Source organism: Heterocephalus glaber, unplaced genomic scaffold (assembly GCF_053883595.1).
Source record: "Heterocephalus glaber isolate CG9 unplaced genomic scaffold, H.glaber_assembly_v1.0 deba00001724, whole genome shotgun sequence".
Lineage (NCBI taxonomy): Eukaryota > Metazoa > Chordata > Mammalia > Rodentia > Bathyergidae > Heterocephalus > Heterocephalus glaber.
Window position 1 is genome coordinate 4144711 of NW_028258435.1, and position 14601 is coordinate 4159311.

The following is a 14601-nucleotide window of genomic DNA, read 5'->3' on the forward strand; positions in this document are numbered from 1 at the left end:
CCTTTGCACTGAGCTACATCCTCAGCCCTTATTATTTCTTTTATTTCAAAATACGATCTCTCTAAATCACTGAATTGCCCAGGGTGAGCTTGAATGTGAGATCCTCCTGCCTCAGCCTCCCAGAGTGCTGGAATGACAGGCGTTCGCCACTACATGCAGCTGGGACATAACCTGTTTTGGGTAGAAACCCACTGCCGCACACAGCAGGGCCGCCAAGGGCCTGCCTGATGCCATCCTGAGCCTTGAGAAAGCAGAAGGAATTGGGTAGAAGAACCAAGAATGTCCAAGATCAGCAGATCAGGGCCGGGCAAGCTCTCCTGAGCTCCATAACCTCCAGCACTTTGAGAAATTAATAGTCCAGCCCACCCCCTACTGTGACCTGTCACAGCTGCAACCCTGGACAAAGGCCACTACCCATTAAAATGTCTAACATCCAGGCTAGGTGTGGTTATGCACACCCGGGATCCCAGCACTGGGGAGGCTGAGTTCGAGGATTACTGGTGTGCACCTCCTAGCCCGGCTCCATAACTGATTTCTAAGCCTCTGGACCAGGACAGGTGAGCCCTGACACACACGGCGACTCACCTGGGGCAGGGGGACCACTCTCTGTCTGAACTGGGGTACGAAGCTGACTGCGGGTACAGTGAGACTGAGGGGGGGTTTTCCTTAGGGATTTCATCTTGGAATGGTGGTGCATCGTCAGGAAGCGCTCTAGAGAGATCAAAACATAGAAAGTCAAAAAATTCTCAGGCTCTTGACATCTTTTAAACAGGCACGTTTCAAGCAGTGGAGAGGGGAAAGAGATGTAAGCATAATATATGTGTGTGCGTATTTGTGCTTTGGCTGAATTATAAATTTTAAAAGATTATGTTGAGCAGAGCATGGTGGTCCACACCTGCAATCCCAGTACTGAGGAGGCTGAGTCAAGAAGATCACTGCAAGTTTGAGTCCAGCCTGGGCTACATAGTGAGTTCAAGACTGGCCTGAACTACATAGCGAGACCCTGCCTCCAAAAAAAAGAGAGAGAGAGAGAGAGCTTTTGTTGAAACATCCGGACTCATGCACGGGCGAGAAGATGGTAGCACACCACCGAGGCTGTTTGCTGCCTTTCCTATTTCGCAGCACAGAGTCCTGAGAGGTGGCACTGTCCCTCTAGGCCTGGGTGGCGGAACCAGTCACTTGCAGCTGGAGCCAGGTCGCTGCGGCCACTCAGGTGTGTGCTGTCTGGCAAGGAAAACAAGTAACTCCAAGCCAATGTGGCTGTGGTTACAAAGTGACCGCAGGGCTGGCCAGCCTGGGTAAATCACGCAACACAACCGCTCCTCCAGCCTCAGCCGGGCCTCCATCTGCGCTGTGGATGAACCCAGGGTGCCTGTCCTGGCTCTGGGACACCAGGCCTGGTGAGGGACCTCACCCCAATCCACAGCAAGGAACAGCAGCACTGCCAATCCGCCCCAGTATTAGCCAGAAAAAATTATATATATTCGATTCTGAGTAACGAACCCAAGGGACACTCCCAACATGGCTTTCATCAATTCTTTGTTACCAGGATATAAAAAATAATTATCAAAAAGTACACTGAAGGGTGCCAGTGATTTAGCTCAGTGGTGCCACTGCCTACCTCGAAAGTACAAGGTGCTGAGTTTGATCCCCAGTACCAAAAAAAAAAGGTACACTGAATGACATGGAATTTGGAAACAGCAAATGATCTTTCAAAATGAGTTTTGTTCAAAACTGCCACTTTTCACCAAAACAGTACCACACACAAGTAGAATTTCCTGACACAGTTAGAAGCAAATAAAATGGGGGGGGGGGGGGGCAAAAATTATCTATTAAATTTTTTTTTTGGTACCAGCAGTCAAAGTCAGAACCCTTGCGCTTGCCAGGCAGGCAAAAAACCACTGAACTACATCCCCAGCCCTATTCATTAAATTCTGGGCCTGATACCAATGAAAAAGGAAAAAGGTTGTAGATGTGACTGTGTGCTCCAGTCATTTTTGTTTTTATTTCTTCAAACAGTCTTGATATGTAGTCCTGGCATTGAACTTGCAGCGATCCTCCTGCCTCAGCCTCCCAAGTACTGGAATTACAAGCACACACCACTAAGTCTGGCTATCTTTTCACTGAATTCACACTGAGCTATATCCCCAGTCTATTTTATTTTATTTTATTTTATTTCATCTCATACACAGTGTCATTTAGTGAGTAAGCTGCCCAGGTTGGGCTTGACCTGCCTCAGACTCCCAGAGTTCTGGGACTGCAGTAGTGTACGCCCACCACACCCGATTTCCCTTCCTGTTTCTCAATTCTGTCCTAGAGAGCTGAAGTTTCCAACCCAGGAGGCATGACATTCCCAACTGTCTTAGTTACGAACTGCATCTTTCTCTCTCTCTACAACCAGACCCATCTGATTCCAAAATTGAGGCTAATGAAAGAATAAGAAATTCTGTGCAGGAAAAACAGAGCTTGTAAAACTCATCTTGGAGGCCAGGTACAGTGGCGCACGCACTTGGGAGGCTGAAGCAGGAGGACTGCAAATTCGAGGCCAGGCTGGGCCACACAGCGAGACGCTTAATGGTTGGTTACCTGCTGTTGTCGGGCAGCCCCGAGTCCTCGTCAGAGCTCATCTCCATTGGAAACATGTCCTCGTCCTCGGACGTGTTGGTGGCATCATCTCTTTTCAGGCTGTCCAGCTGGGACTTCCGCCTCCGCTTCCTCCTCTTCTTCACTAACAAGCTGCTGGACAGGGCCTCACTGGGGGGCAGGACTGGGGCGGGGGCACTGGGGTCCAGGCCCCTGATTCTGTCCACCGAGTTCCTCTTCAGCTGGCACTCCATGCGCGAGGCACCCTCCGACAGGATGGGGGACGTGGCCAGATACATGGGGATCACTTCCTGCAGGGCACAGTGGGGACAGGGCTGGGGAGTGAGGCCTGGGCCTCCCTCAGGGACAGGGGGTCACAGCCACGGGGACCTGGAGACCTGGCTGCCCCACCCCAGACAATCAGAAAGTCACTCGTCACCAATGACAGGAAGAAAGCAGAGCGAGCTGTGTATCTGTGATTTCAGGCCAAACAAACTCGGAGCAATGTACTGAGTGAAGGGCAAATACTGGGTTTCAGCCAGCACCGCTCTCTGGGAAGTGGACTCGATCTTACATTTCCAAGTGTGAGGGTGTGGCGAGGGAAGACAAATACAGAATGTGTATTTCTTTCTTTTTTTTGTTACGGGGATCGAACTTGGGACCTTGCGCTTTTGAGGCAGGCAGCAGCACCACTGGGCTAAATCCCTGGCCCCAGAATGAGTATTTTTAATATGTACTGAATTAAGTAAGGTAATACAATTTTTTTTAAATAACAAACCACTAGGGCCAGGGATTTAGCTCAGTGGTTCTGCTGCTTGCTTCGCAAGCACAAGGACCCAACTTCGATCCCTGGTACCAAAAAATAAAAAATAAAAAATAAAATAAAATAACAAACCACTAGCTGACAGCTGTCCCCACAGTGCCCACCTACACAGTATCTAGGTGTGCAGCTGCGAGCAGTGAGACCCTGACCTCCTTCCTTAGAAACAAAAAAGTCTGGGGCTGGGGATTTGGCTCAGTGCCACTGCCACCTGCCTCGTAAGCACAAGGTCCTGAGTTTGATCTCTGGTACCAAAAACAAAAGAAACAAAAAGTCCCAGCACTCAGGAAGCTGAGGCAGGAGGCCTCATTCAAGGCCTAACTGGGCTACACAGTGAGCTCAAGGCCAGCTTGAACTACAGTGAGACCCTGTCCCAAACACGAGAGAGAATGAATCTACACCTTGGAATAAAAAATAAATATATAAAACCATTGATTTACACACTTAAAATGGGTCAATTGAATACAGTGAGCTCAAGGCCAGCCTAGACTACACAGTGAGACACTATCTCAAAAAACCACAAAAACAAAAATAAGTAAACGAACAGAAAGTAATGGAAAAGAAAAGGGATTCAGTCATTCACTAAGGAAAACTCAGATCCTCTGGCAGGTGACCTCCGACGGTGGGTAACCTCGCTTTGGACGCTGGCCGGGCCAGGGTGGGGCGCGGGCGTAACCCGGAACTAAATCGGGCCGGGTCGCCAGCTGCGATCTCCCCGCTGCCCAGGTCACACGGCGGGCGCAGCAGGGTCCCCAGACCCCACGTCAAAAACCTCGACCCCCACGGCCGTCCTCACCTGATCGTTATCCGCCTCTTGCACAAAAAACGCTTCTCCGTTGTCCCCCAATTTCATGTGCAAGTCCACGGATTCCCCATTGATTTCTATGTCAACCTAAAGGGGGGACAGCAATGAGCAGCCGCGGCCACCGCAGGACAGTGAGAGGGCGAAGGCGCCTCTGACAACAGACAGCCCCACGGCATGCGCATGCGCCCCAGCCTCTAACCCGAGGGGCCGAGCACTTCGGGGCTGACGCTGCTGCACGGAGCCCGAGCCGGGATGGATGTGCTCCCCAGGTACCAGGCCCAGCTTCCCCTTTTCCAGCTGAGAGGCTGAGCTGGGACAAGGGGGTGACTGGCCCAGGGCTGCAGAGCCAGAGAATGCAGAGGTGAAGTTCAAACTGCAATCCACAGCCTGGGCTTCAGCCTGGACACGATGGAACTTCAGCCTACGTGGACTGGGACCCCAGAAATACCCTTAGCCCAGAGCCTGTGCCTCCACTTCACAGGACACACCAAGCTTCATTCGGCTCCGCACCCGGTAGGGGTCCGAATATTTAGTCTCTTTTGAGACAGGGTCTCCCTTATGTAGTTCAGGCTGGCCTCAAACTCACAACTATCCTCCTGCCTCAGCCTCCCAAGTGCTGGGATTACAGGCATGCGCCAAGCAACAGTCACTTTCTAATGGTTTCTCTCCACTTGGGTGGCAGACAGACTTTTCCAAGACGCTGTGTCCTCATCCACCTTAGTCGCCGGGTCTGGCACCCTGTGACTCTGGCCCTTCCCCAAAGTCACAATGACCATGAAAGGGAGACGTTCTGAATCCACTCAGGACATCGAGGCAGCCAGGACAGCGCAGCTAAAGACCCTCAGGAAAGAGGGCTCCAGAGCTGCTGCAGGAAGGGGCAAGGACGATGGGATGAGTGTGCTCAGAGGGAGGGGAGGATTTGGGGGGGATTTGTGCCAATGCACCCTTCACTGTAATAAACTTTTTGAGTGTAAATCTTCCCATATTTTTCAGCCTTGTGATTCCCTCATGCCCGCTCTCCCTGCACACCTGTCCTCAGGAGACGCCACCACGGAAGCCCAGGTCACACAGAGGGGCCACATGGGAGCCTGGCCAGAGCTCCAGCTGAGAGCTGCATCAGCCTCATCACGGAGGGGACCAGCTCAGCGACTCCAGCGGACAGTGGAGCGGAGTGGAGGAGCCACCCCAGCTCTCGATCCCTGAGCCCAGGGTCCCTGGACTCAGAGCGCCGGTGAGCCCCTGCCTAACTGACCGGTCACCGTCAAGCTGGGGAGCAGCAGCGTCCAAGGACCCGGGACAGGACAGCCACACGGCAGTCCCCCCACACCAGGCCTTACCACTTTCTCCCGGGAACGCAGGACACCCATCTTCCCGAATCGGACATGGAACGGGGAGCACTGGAGGGTCCCATTGGGCTGGCGGATGACAATGATGTCGATGCACCCGGACAGGGTGGCGGGGTTCAGTCCCTTGTAGAGCTCCTTGACCGTCACAAACACCTGGCCAGCCAGCTGCCCCACGTAGTTCATGGTCTGAGCCTGGGAGGGACACAGAAACACCAGAACCATGGACTTGGGACGGCCACCCGGAGACAGTCACGAGGAACTCCTGCCAAGTTCAAACATTAGGTTATGAAGCTGGGTGTGGTGATGCACGTCTGTCATCCTAGCACTCTGAGAGGCTGAGGCAGGAGGATCCCAAGTTCAAGCCAAATCTTGGCAACTTAGGAACTCAGCAAGACCCTATCTCAAAATTTTAAAAGTAATAAATAAAAATAGCTGGGGATAGAAGCTCAGTACAAAAGCCTTGAGCTCAACCCCACCACACCTGGCCTAAACACATGTAGAGGTTTCAGTCCATAATCGGCTGGCTCCAAGGCAGGGTGGCACATGGCAAAGGGGCAACAGTTCATGGCACCAGAAGACAGCAAAAAGCAACAAGGGATCCTTAACAGTATCTTACTGACCCTTTTATCCTAACCAACTTAGGGTGGGCAGCACTCACACCCTTAATCCCAGTGCCCTTGAGCCCAGTGTTGCACTGTGAATCGATTCCAGCATCACACACTCTAAATGCAGCCACCTCTGAAACCGCCCCATCTATGACTGCATGAGGCTTTCCGGGGACATCTCGACACAAGCCATAATAACACATGTTTTCTAAGTCTGCAAGCTCACAGGTTTAACGAACCTGGGGCAAGAGGGAGGAGGCCTGGTTCCTATAAAGATGATACAATGTATTCTAAAGGTGATACAATGTATCCTAATGGTGATACATTGTTCCTATGGTCTACCACAGAATAGGATGTTGTTGGGACAATGTATCATTAAAATTATACATTGTAACCCTGGTGCTTCTCACAGTGCGTAGTTGTATAACAGCAACCTTAAATCACTGTACCTTAGGAACCATGCTGGTCACTGCATGACCAGGTCACTCCCAAGCCACAGGGCCCCCAACCCAGGGCGATACTGCTGAGAAATGCCGCTGACGAATTTAACCTGCACACTGTGAAAGAAAGCCGAGGGGGAGGTGGAAGAGGAGGTTTACTTTATGACATCTCCACAGTGAGCCTGATGACCCACAAGGTGCAATTCCAGCACTAAACGGTCCCACATGAAGGCCAGCTCCTTCAGGCGAGCAACCCTAGAGGCATCGTTAATCAGTGAAACTAAATTGTAGCTCTGCCCTGCTGTTCTCCTTGCTTCATAGGGAGCAGCAATTCAAGGTGACCCCGAGGTGCCAGGGCTCTGAGCTGGAGGATTCTCTGTTTTAAGGAAATACAAAATATACCCAGAGACTGAAGTCACTTAGAGCTTCCAGCATGGCAGAAGGGGCCAAGCTCAGATTCCTTAGGTGATGTCCCCTGTGGCTGCCACTGCATTAGACTAGAGAATTTTCCTATTGCACAATTTTTTTGAGACAGAGTCTCATTATGTCATTCAGGGTGGCCTCCGATCCTCGTGCCTCAGCATCCCAAGTGCTGGGCTTACAGGCAAGCACCACCACTCCCAGTGAAAGGAGAATTTTCATACACAAACCATGAGGCCAGCACGCTAAGCCAGTCAAAGGCAGGTGCTTCAGGACTCTGTCATCTGAGCCTCCTGGAGGAGGCAAACAGAGTGACAGGAGAGAGCCATGCTGGTGACCAGGGGCTGGGAGAACTGAGAAACCAGGGCTTAGTACTTGACCGGCATGCCAATGTGGACGCACTTAATGCCACCAAATGGTGCGCTGAATGGTAAAGATAATGCATTTTAGGATAGGTGCCTCTTACCTCAATTAGCTTTTTTTTTTTTTTTTTTTTTTTTTTTTTGGTACCAGAGATCAAACTTGGGTCCTTGCACTAGCAAAGCAGGCAGAACCACTGAGCTAAATTCCCAGCCCACCTCAATTAATTCTTAAAGAAAGAGGGAAGGGAGAATACTATATTAACCAGAACCAAGTCAGGAAGATAGCTTAAAATATTACTTGGAAAGCCCATCCCATCGTGGTGGTGCCTTTAACCCCAGCACTCAGGAAGCTGAGGCAGGAGGATCACCATGAGTTTGAGGCCAGCCTGGGATACAAAGTAAGTTTAAGACCAGATTGAACTGCATAGCAAGATCCTGTCTCAAAAATAATTTTTAAAAAAGAAAGAATTTTTTAAAACATGACTTAACACTCTCCCTCAGCTCTCTTTCCAGGCTCCCTTTGTAATAAACGCTGGGCAAATATTTAGAGATCACAGCATAAACCACATTGATTCCCAAACCTCACTTCCTTCAGCTGCCTTTGAAGTTTAAGACTGAAGGAAGAAACCAACTTATCAGAAGATCCAAAGCAGACAAGACCAGCTGGATCCTGCCTCTGTCCACCAGATCTCTCCTCAGAGCTGCTGCTAGCTCCCCAGCCCCGGGAGGAGACACTGATCAGGATCGGGCGGGGGAATAGTTGTTCTGACCAAGGAAAGTGTTTTATAACCTCAAGGTAACTGAAGATAAGTAAAGCAAAGAAGCAAACAAAACAAAACACTTACATTTCCAGTGGAACACCTTAAGACACCTTCTCATTCACCCCACCCACCTTTTTTTGTGGGGGTTTTTTTTTGGTTTTTTTGAAAAGGGGGTCTTGCTCTGTAGCCCAGCTGGCCTCCTACTAGAAGTGATCCTCCTGCTTCAGCCTCCTGACTGCTGAGATGAAAGGCGTGTGTCACCATGCCCCGCAAAGTTACTTTTCAATCTATTGATTTCCATCTCAAAATGTGACAAGAAATGGCTGCTTCACATGACAGGACTCGATTTCCTTGAGAGAGGATTCCACAATCCCTAGCTGTAAGGTTTTTGAGGGAGGACTCAGTGAAGGGGATATGATAAACTATGCTGTGTGTCTTCTGAGGAACTCTGAGGTTACTAACACATAAACATATATTTTTCTTCTCTTTCTTTTTCCAGCACTGGGAATTGATCCCATGACCTTCTCACTGAGCTGCATCCACAGCCCTTTTTATTTTCTATTTTGAGACACCATTTTATACTAAACTGCTAAACAGGCTGGGCTGGAACTTGCAATCCTCCTGCCTCAGCCTCCCAGAGTGCTGGGATCCCAGGCGTGTGGCACCATGCTGGGCTCATGCTTGTATCCCTAAATGTGGCATCTTCAGTTTGACCTTCCGAGACAATGTGAGCTTTCTGAGGTTATGCAGTCTTTCCAGTGAATTCTCCCTGGTGAAAGCAGGTGGCTGAGGGAGCACTGGGGGCCCATGGAGGACCGAGTGCAGGGCTGGAAATGCTGGAAGTCATCACCACGATCTCAGGCTGCTCCGGAAAGGGCAGCACTGTGGACAGGGTCAGGACGAAGTGACATGGGCCCTGTGACTCCTCGCCGGCTGTGCATTAGGAAACTTTACTCCAAAGTTGGCCAAACCCACCCCCAGGCTTTTAAACTGCCAAGAAATGTTTTCAGGAATCTTAAACAAGATCACCAGGCCTCAGACTGGGCATGGTGGCACACACCTACAATCCTAGCACTCAGGAGGCTGAGGCGGGAGGATCACCACAAGTTCGAGGGTCTCACTAAGTCACTGAGTTTCCCAGACTTTGCTTGAAGTTGAGATCCTCCTGCTTCAGCTTCCCAGAGTACCTAACAACAGTTTTTAATAATCTCAAAGAGCTGGGGGTGAGGGAGGTGGAAAATTCCAACACGCTCAGCTCAGTCTCCCTATCCTTGAACCAATGGACAGAAAGGGACACTGGGGCCGCCTGCTGTCACCAGAGAATCACATGGGTGACCGCTGGCTTCTCCAAAGCCAAGGCTGCAATGGGTGGATATCATATGCCACATGACAAGTGTCCCAGGGTTCCTGCCAAGGAACACAAAGGGCCTGGACAGCGGGCGTAAGGACACTGAAGACGAAGCTTGGCCCGACTGCACAGCAAGGCACACGGAGGGGCCCATCTCACCTGAGGGTGTGCCCTCTCATGGCCAGCCCCGCCCCAGCAGGTGTGGGAGTCTCCACTGCTCTCCCACAGCCACCTGCTCATCCCGGATCAGGAGGGCCGAATGACCGGGTGCACACCCTGGGTTCCTCTTCCCAGGACCCTGCAGCCAGGGGCGGGTTACTCGCTGAAGGCACCTGCTTCACAGTTATAAAATGGGCAATTTCAATAACACCCGGCACACCGGATCGGATCGCAGGACAGGAGGGCCAGGAAAGAACTCTGCAGGGTACAAAAACCAGGGGCACACGCTATGGTCACCCTCGGACACAGACATCAGAGCCAGGCACAGTGGTGCACACCTGGGAAGGCTGAGGCAGGAGGGTCGCTGTGAGTTCAAGACTAACTTGGGCTACAGAGTGAGTTCAAGGCCAGTCTAAACTACGTAACAAGACCCTGCCTCAAAAATCACAATAAATAATGAATAAACTGGACCAGGGCTCAGAATTACCACGACCAGCAGGGCGGGGCGAAGCCTGGGATCCCAGCCCTCGGGAGGCTGAGGCAGGAGGCTCACAAGTTCAAGCCCAGCCTGGGCAACTTAGCGAGACCCTGTCTCACGATAAAAAATATAAATGGCTGGAGGTGTAGCTCAGGATGAATGCTTCCATCTCCAGTATCAAATAATAACAATCATCATCATCAAACATAATGATTCCCTGACCACCGCTGTGTTCTAATGGCCCTGCGGCACCTCAGCTCATTTTTCCACAGCCTTGTAGGTGAACGTGATTTCTTTTCTTTGCACAAACGGCAAACTGAGACTCGGCGTTAGCAGCTTCCAGTCCAAATTCCACAAGGAAAAAGCAAAGACTCAGCCTGGCTGCCCGGCCTCCAGCAGCGTCTCCTGACCTTCCCCTGCACTCCGGCCCAGCTCACTGGTGGCCATCACAGCAGATCACACACCAGGAAGTCCCCAGGTCTCGCCTGGCCCTGACCCAAGTCTGTCCCAGGCAAGCCTCAGCTGGCCCTCTTGGGTTTTTTTGAGCTGGTCTCGCTAGGTAGCCCAGGCGGGCCTCACATTCATGGTGATCCTCCTGCCTCAGCCTCCCTAGAGCTGGGATGGCAGGTGTGGGCCCGGCAGCGTGCTCCTTCCTAAAGTGAAGAGACTGCTGACTGACTGTCACCTGCCCTGGGGGTGCCTGCACAGGGTACCCAACCCGATGCCCAGCTGGCACCACTGGACCCCACCAAAGACCAGGATAAAAGCCAGAGAAACCCCCACTCGTGCACAGAAACAAGACCCTGAAACTGGCAGTAAACACAGTGTTAGCAAAACAGAACCAAGAACCAAACCCGATCTTTCCACACGGGGCAGGTGGAAAGAAAGGGCGGGTGCAGCAGATTATGTAGGCTTTGGTTTTTTCTCCTACTGGGGATGGAACGAACCCAGGGCCTTGGCACTGAGCCACAGCCCTGGCCCTTCTTCAGGACAGGGTCTCTCTACATTGCCCAGGCTGGGCTCAGACTCACCCTGCTCAGGGGTTGCAGGCGCGCCCACTGTATTCCTGTCTCTGTACAGTCCTCACCTGCCTGAGTCCACTCACAAAACCCAGATTAGGGACCGAAGGATGAAGAGTGAATTGCACAATCTTCACAACCACACCATCGCTGATTAAAAGACAAAAACAAAATGGTTACTACAAGCTCATCTTCCCCAAAACGTCTCTATGACCCTGGGGGAAATGGCTGGTTTTAAAAACTCTGCAGGCTAGGTGTGGTGGAGCACGCCTGTCATCCCAGCACTCAGGAGGCTGAGGCAGGAGGATCACTGTGAGTTCAGTCTGTGCTACATAGTGAGTTCAAGGCCAGCCTGAACTCCATAATGAGACTGTCTCCAAAAAACAAAAAACAAAAGAAAAAATTTTTAAACAAAAAAATTACTATCAAAACATCATTTCCCAGCCAGGCCTGGTGGCACAATCCTTTAATCCCAGTACTCTGGGAGGCTGAGGCAGGAGGATTTAAAGTTCAACCCAGCTTGGGCAATTTAGTGAGACCCTGTTTCAAAATTTAAAATTTTTCAAGGGCTAGGGCTGCAGCTCAGTGCAAAGACCCTGGGTTCAAACTGACCCCAAGACAAAACAATACCGCCCATTCTCACCCTGGGTCTCTCGCCCAACAAACCCTGGGCGGCCGGGAAGGAGTCCAGGGCCTGGCCCGCACAGCAGTGATCTCTCACCAGAACCAGCCCAGTCCCTGCCCGCCGCCTGGCCAGACCGTGCGACTTGGGCGCGGGTGGTCCTGCCCGGGCCTCGGTTTCTCTCAATGCTCCGGAAGGGTTCACCCCCTCCCATCCCGCCCGCTCTGGGGCTCAGCTCGGCCAGGCCGGGCCCGCGCGATCCAGGGCCCAGGGAGCCCCGGCGACTTGGGCCCGCGACCGGACAGGCTCAGAACACAGTGGGTCTCGCCCGGACGCCCCACGGGGACACTTACCTTCCGAGTCGCGCGTGACCGCCTTTGTATGCAAACAACCTGCCTGGGCCTAAGTCCGCGTCGCGCGGCCCCGGCAGGGGAGTGGGCGGGGAGTGGGCGGAGAGTGGGCGGGTCCGAGGCCTGCGGGGCGGCGCCAGGGGGGCTCGCAAGCGCGGGCGATGCGGCTGCTTTCAGTGCCCGGCAGCCTTGATTGCAGGGCCTTTGACCTTGAAGCAATGCCTGCCTCAGCTTCCCGGGCTGGGGGCTCTCAGGCCGTGTTTCTGCTTCCCCGCCAGAGCCAGGGTCCTGCATTTCAGCAGACTGCACGGATCGAAAACTGTGGCGGATGTCTAACTTTTATAAATTTATTACATTAAAAGACTCATTGCCATGAATCCTCCTCAAACCCCCCCCTCCTCGCTTTGAGCGCACTCAACCCTCCTGGTTGTCACTTTTTTGTGTGGGGGGGAAGAGGGTGTTGAGACAAATCTTTCTATGGAGCCCAGGCTGGCCTCAAACTTCAAACTCTTAGTGATCCTCCTGCCTCAGCCTCCAGAGTGCTGGGATTACCGGTCTGCACTCCACCACCACCACCACCCCCAGCTCTTCTTTCCACTTCCTGCAGCAGCTCTGGAGTCCTCTGTCCTGAGGGTCTTTAGCTGCGCTGTCCTGGCTGCCTCCACATCCTGAATGGATTTAAAACGTCTCCCTTTCATGGTCACTGTGACTTTGGGGAAGAGCCGGAAGTCACACGGTGCCAGATCTGGTGACTAAGGTGGATGAGGACACAGCGTCGTGTGTTTATGAGCTGCCAGTCTGTGGGATGGCGCTCCGCAGCAGCAGTCACTGTATTTGTGATCACATCTGGTACAGACCTCAGGAAAGAGGACTCCAGAGCTGCTGCAGGAAGCGGCGAGGATAATGGGAAGAGTGTGTGCAAAGCCAGGGGAGGATTTTGAACGGGACTCGCGGCAGTGTGTCTTTTACTGATCTTACCTTGTTTCAGATTTAAACATTCACCATGTATTTGGGTCACTGTCATGTACCAGCAATCCTGGGGGTGGAGTGGGGTACAGAACAGGGTAAGGGGCAGCCTGGTAGCCACAGCCTGGCCATGCACACCCTGACCTTCCTGGCCCTGCCTTTCTTTCCCCTCAGTTACTACTGCCGACCACTTTGTGATGGACTCATTCACTCCACCTCAGTCCCCACAACCTGATGACCAAGGAGCCACCCTGTGACCCCCCCTAGCTCACAGCCTCCAGGACCCCAGGATCAGAGGGCATCTTGTGTGAAGAGACCCTACCTGACCAGAAAACTGCAGGTCAACCAGAGATGGGGAGGAGCAGTGCACCCCTCCTCGAAGCCCAAACAGCAAGTGCAAAGGTCCTGAGGCCAGCAAGGATGCCAGCGGCAAATACTGAGGGTCTCATGGCACCCCAAGAAAGCACCCCAAAGCAAGGTGCTGGGTCTTATGTAGATGTTATCCCAAGAAATGCAGCAGGCCTAAGGACTGTGCACCTCCATGGGCCACAGGAGTGGACACTGGAGACACCATGCAGAGGCTGCTGCCCACACCCTAAAGGGTGAGTGCTCCCTGCCAAGGGAGAGGCCAGGAATTTGGGGCCAAATGCAGGGGCTGGAAGGTCAGTGGCAGGGCAGGTGGGGCCAGCTGGTCGGGAGTGGCACTCTGACAGCTCCAGCAGACCCTGGGCTTCTCTCCTTCACCAGATGGCAGAGGTTGTGATGCCCCATGGAAGCCCTCCCGTCCCTGTACAGATTTGTAGGTCTTGTTTCAGGACGCACTGAGAGAGAGAAGGAAGGAAGGGAGAAGAGAAAGGAGAGACAGAGAGAGAGAGAGAGAGAGAGAGAGAGAGAGAGAGAGAGAGAGAGAGAGAGAGAGAGAGAGAGAGAGAGAGAGAAGGGAGGAGAAGGAGGAAGGAAGTGCTAGCAAACTGTTAGTGCCTAGGCCAGCACGGGCTACAGTAATCGCCTGTGGAAGGAAGGAAGATGGGAGGGAGGGAGAAGGAGAGAGAGAGAGAGGAAGGAAACTTTCAACTATCCCAGTTACTCAAATATGAAGACTTGGAGGAGTCTAAAAGCTTTTGAAGCAAGAAAAGGAAAGGAAAGTAATCAAAGCTTCCAGCGCTGCGGCACAAAGCCCCGCGGGGGGCTGGGCTGGCTCTCCAGCAGAGGGCAGACACCGTGGCCGGCCGGCCGTCTGGGAGCCCCCGGGAGGCCCCGCCTGCCTGCCCTCGCCACCTGCCGGGTGACCCGGTGACTCAGCAGGCTGAGGTGATTCCCTGGGCCAATCCCTGACCGAAGAGCGCAGCCCACTGGAAGAGAGGGAGCCTCGGAGGAGGAAGGAGGGCCCCCAGCTGGTCCAGGTGCTGGGCTTCCGTGCCCAGGAAACAGGGTCCACTTTGAGGTTGAGGCGGCCCCTGGTACCTAACACCCCCGCAAAGTGCCACCCTGGCTTTTAAATCCTAAAATCCAGTACA

General features: G+C 52.7%; 1 protein-coding gene across 15 annotated transcripts in view; it reads right to left on the reverse strand.

Annotated features, from left to right (window-relative positions):
- Window positions 1-14601, reverse strand: part of Lpin1 (lipin 1) — a 72810-nt gene that overhangs the window by 25198 nt on the left and 33011 nt on the right. For 4 of the 15 annotated variants that reach the window (XM_087199694.1, XM_087199692.1, XM_087199693.1 and 1 more), the window contains exons 1-6: window positions 12122-12210; window positions 11159-11296; window positions 5546-5746; window positions 4200-4295; window positions 2587-2894; window positions 586-711 (exon numbers count right to left, since the gene is read on the reverse strand). In XM_087199694.1, the coding sequence (XP_087055820.1) occupies window positions 586-711; window positions 2587-2894; window positions 4200-4295; window positions 5546-5737 (722 nt within the window). In that variant the 5' untranslated portion in view covers window positions 5738-5746; window positions 11159-11296; window positions 12122-12210. Of the gene's footprint in view, window positions 1-585; window positions 712-2586; window positions 2895-4199; window positions 4296-5545; window positions 5747-11158; window positions 11297-11789; window positions 11943-12121; window positions 12238-14601 lie in introns of those variants that run through there. The other 11 variants (XM_087199687.1, XM_087199688.1, XM_021248359.2 and 8 more) reach the window with 7 other exon arrangements.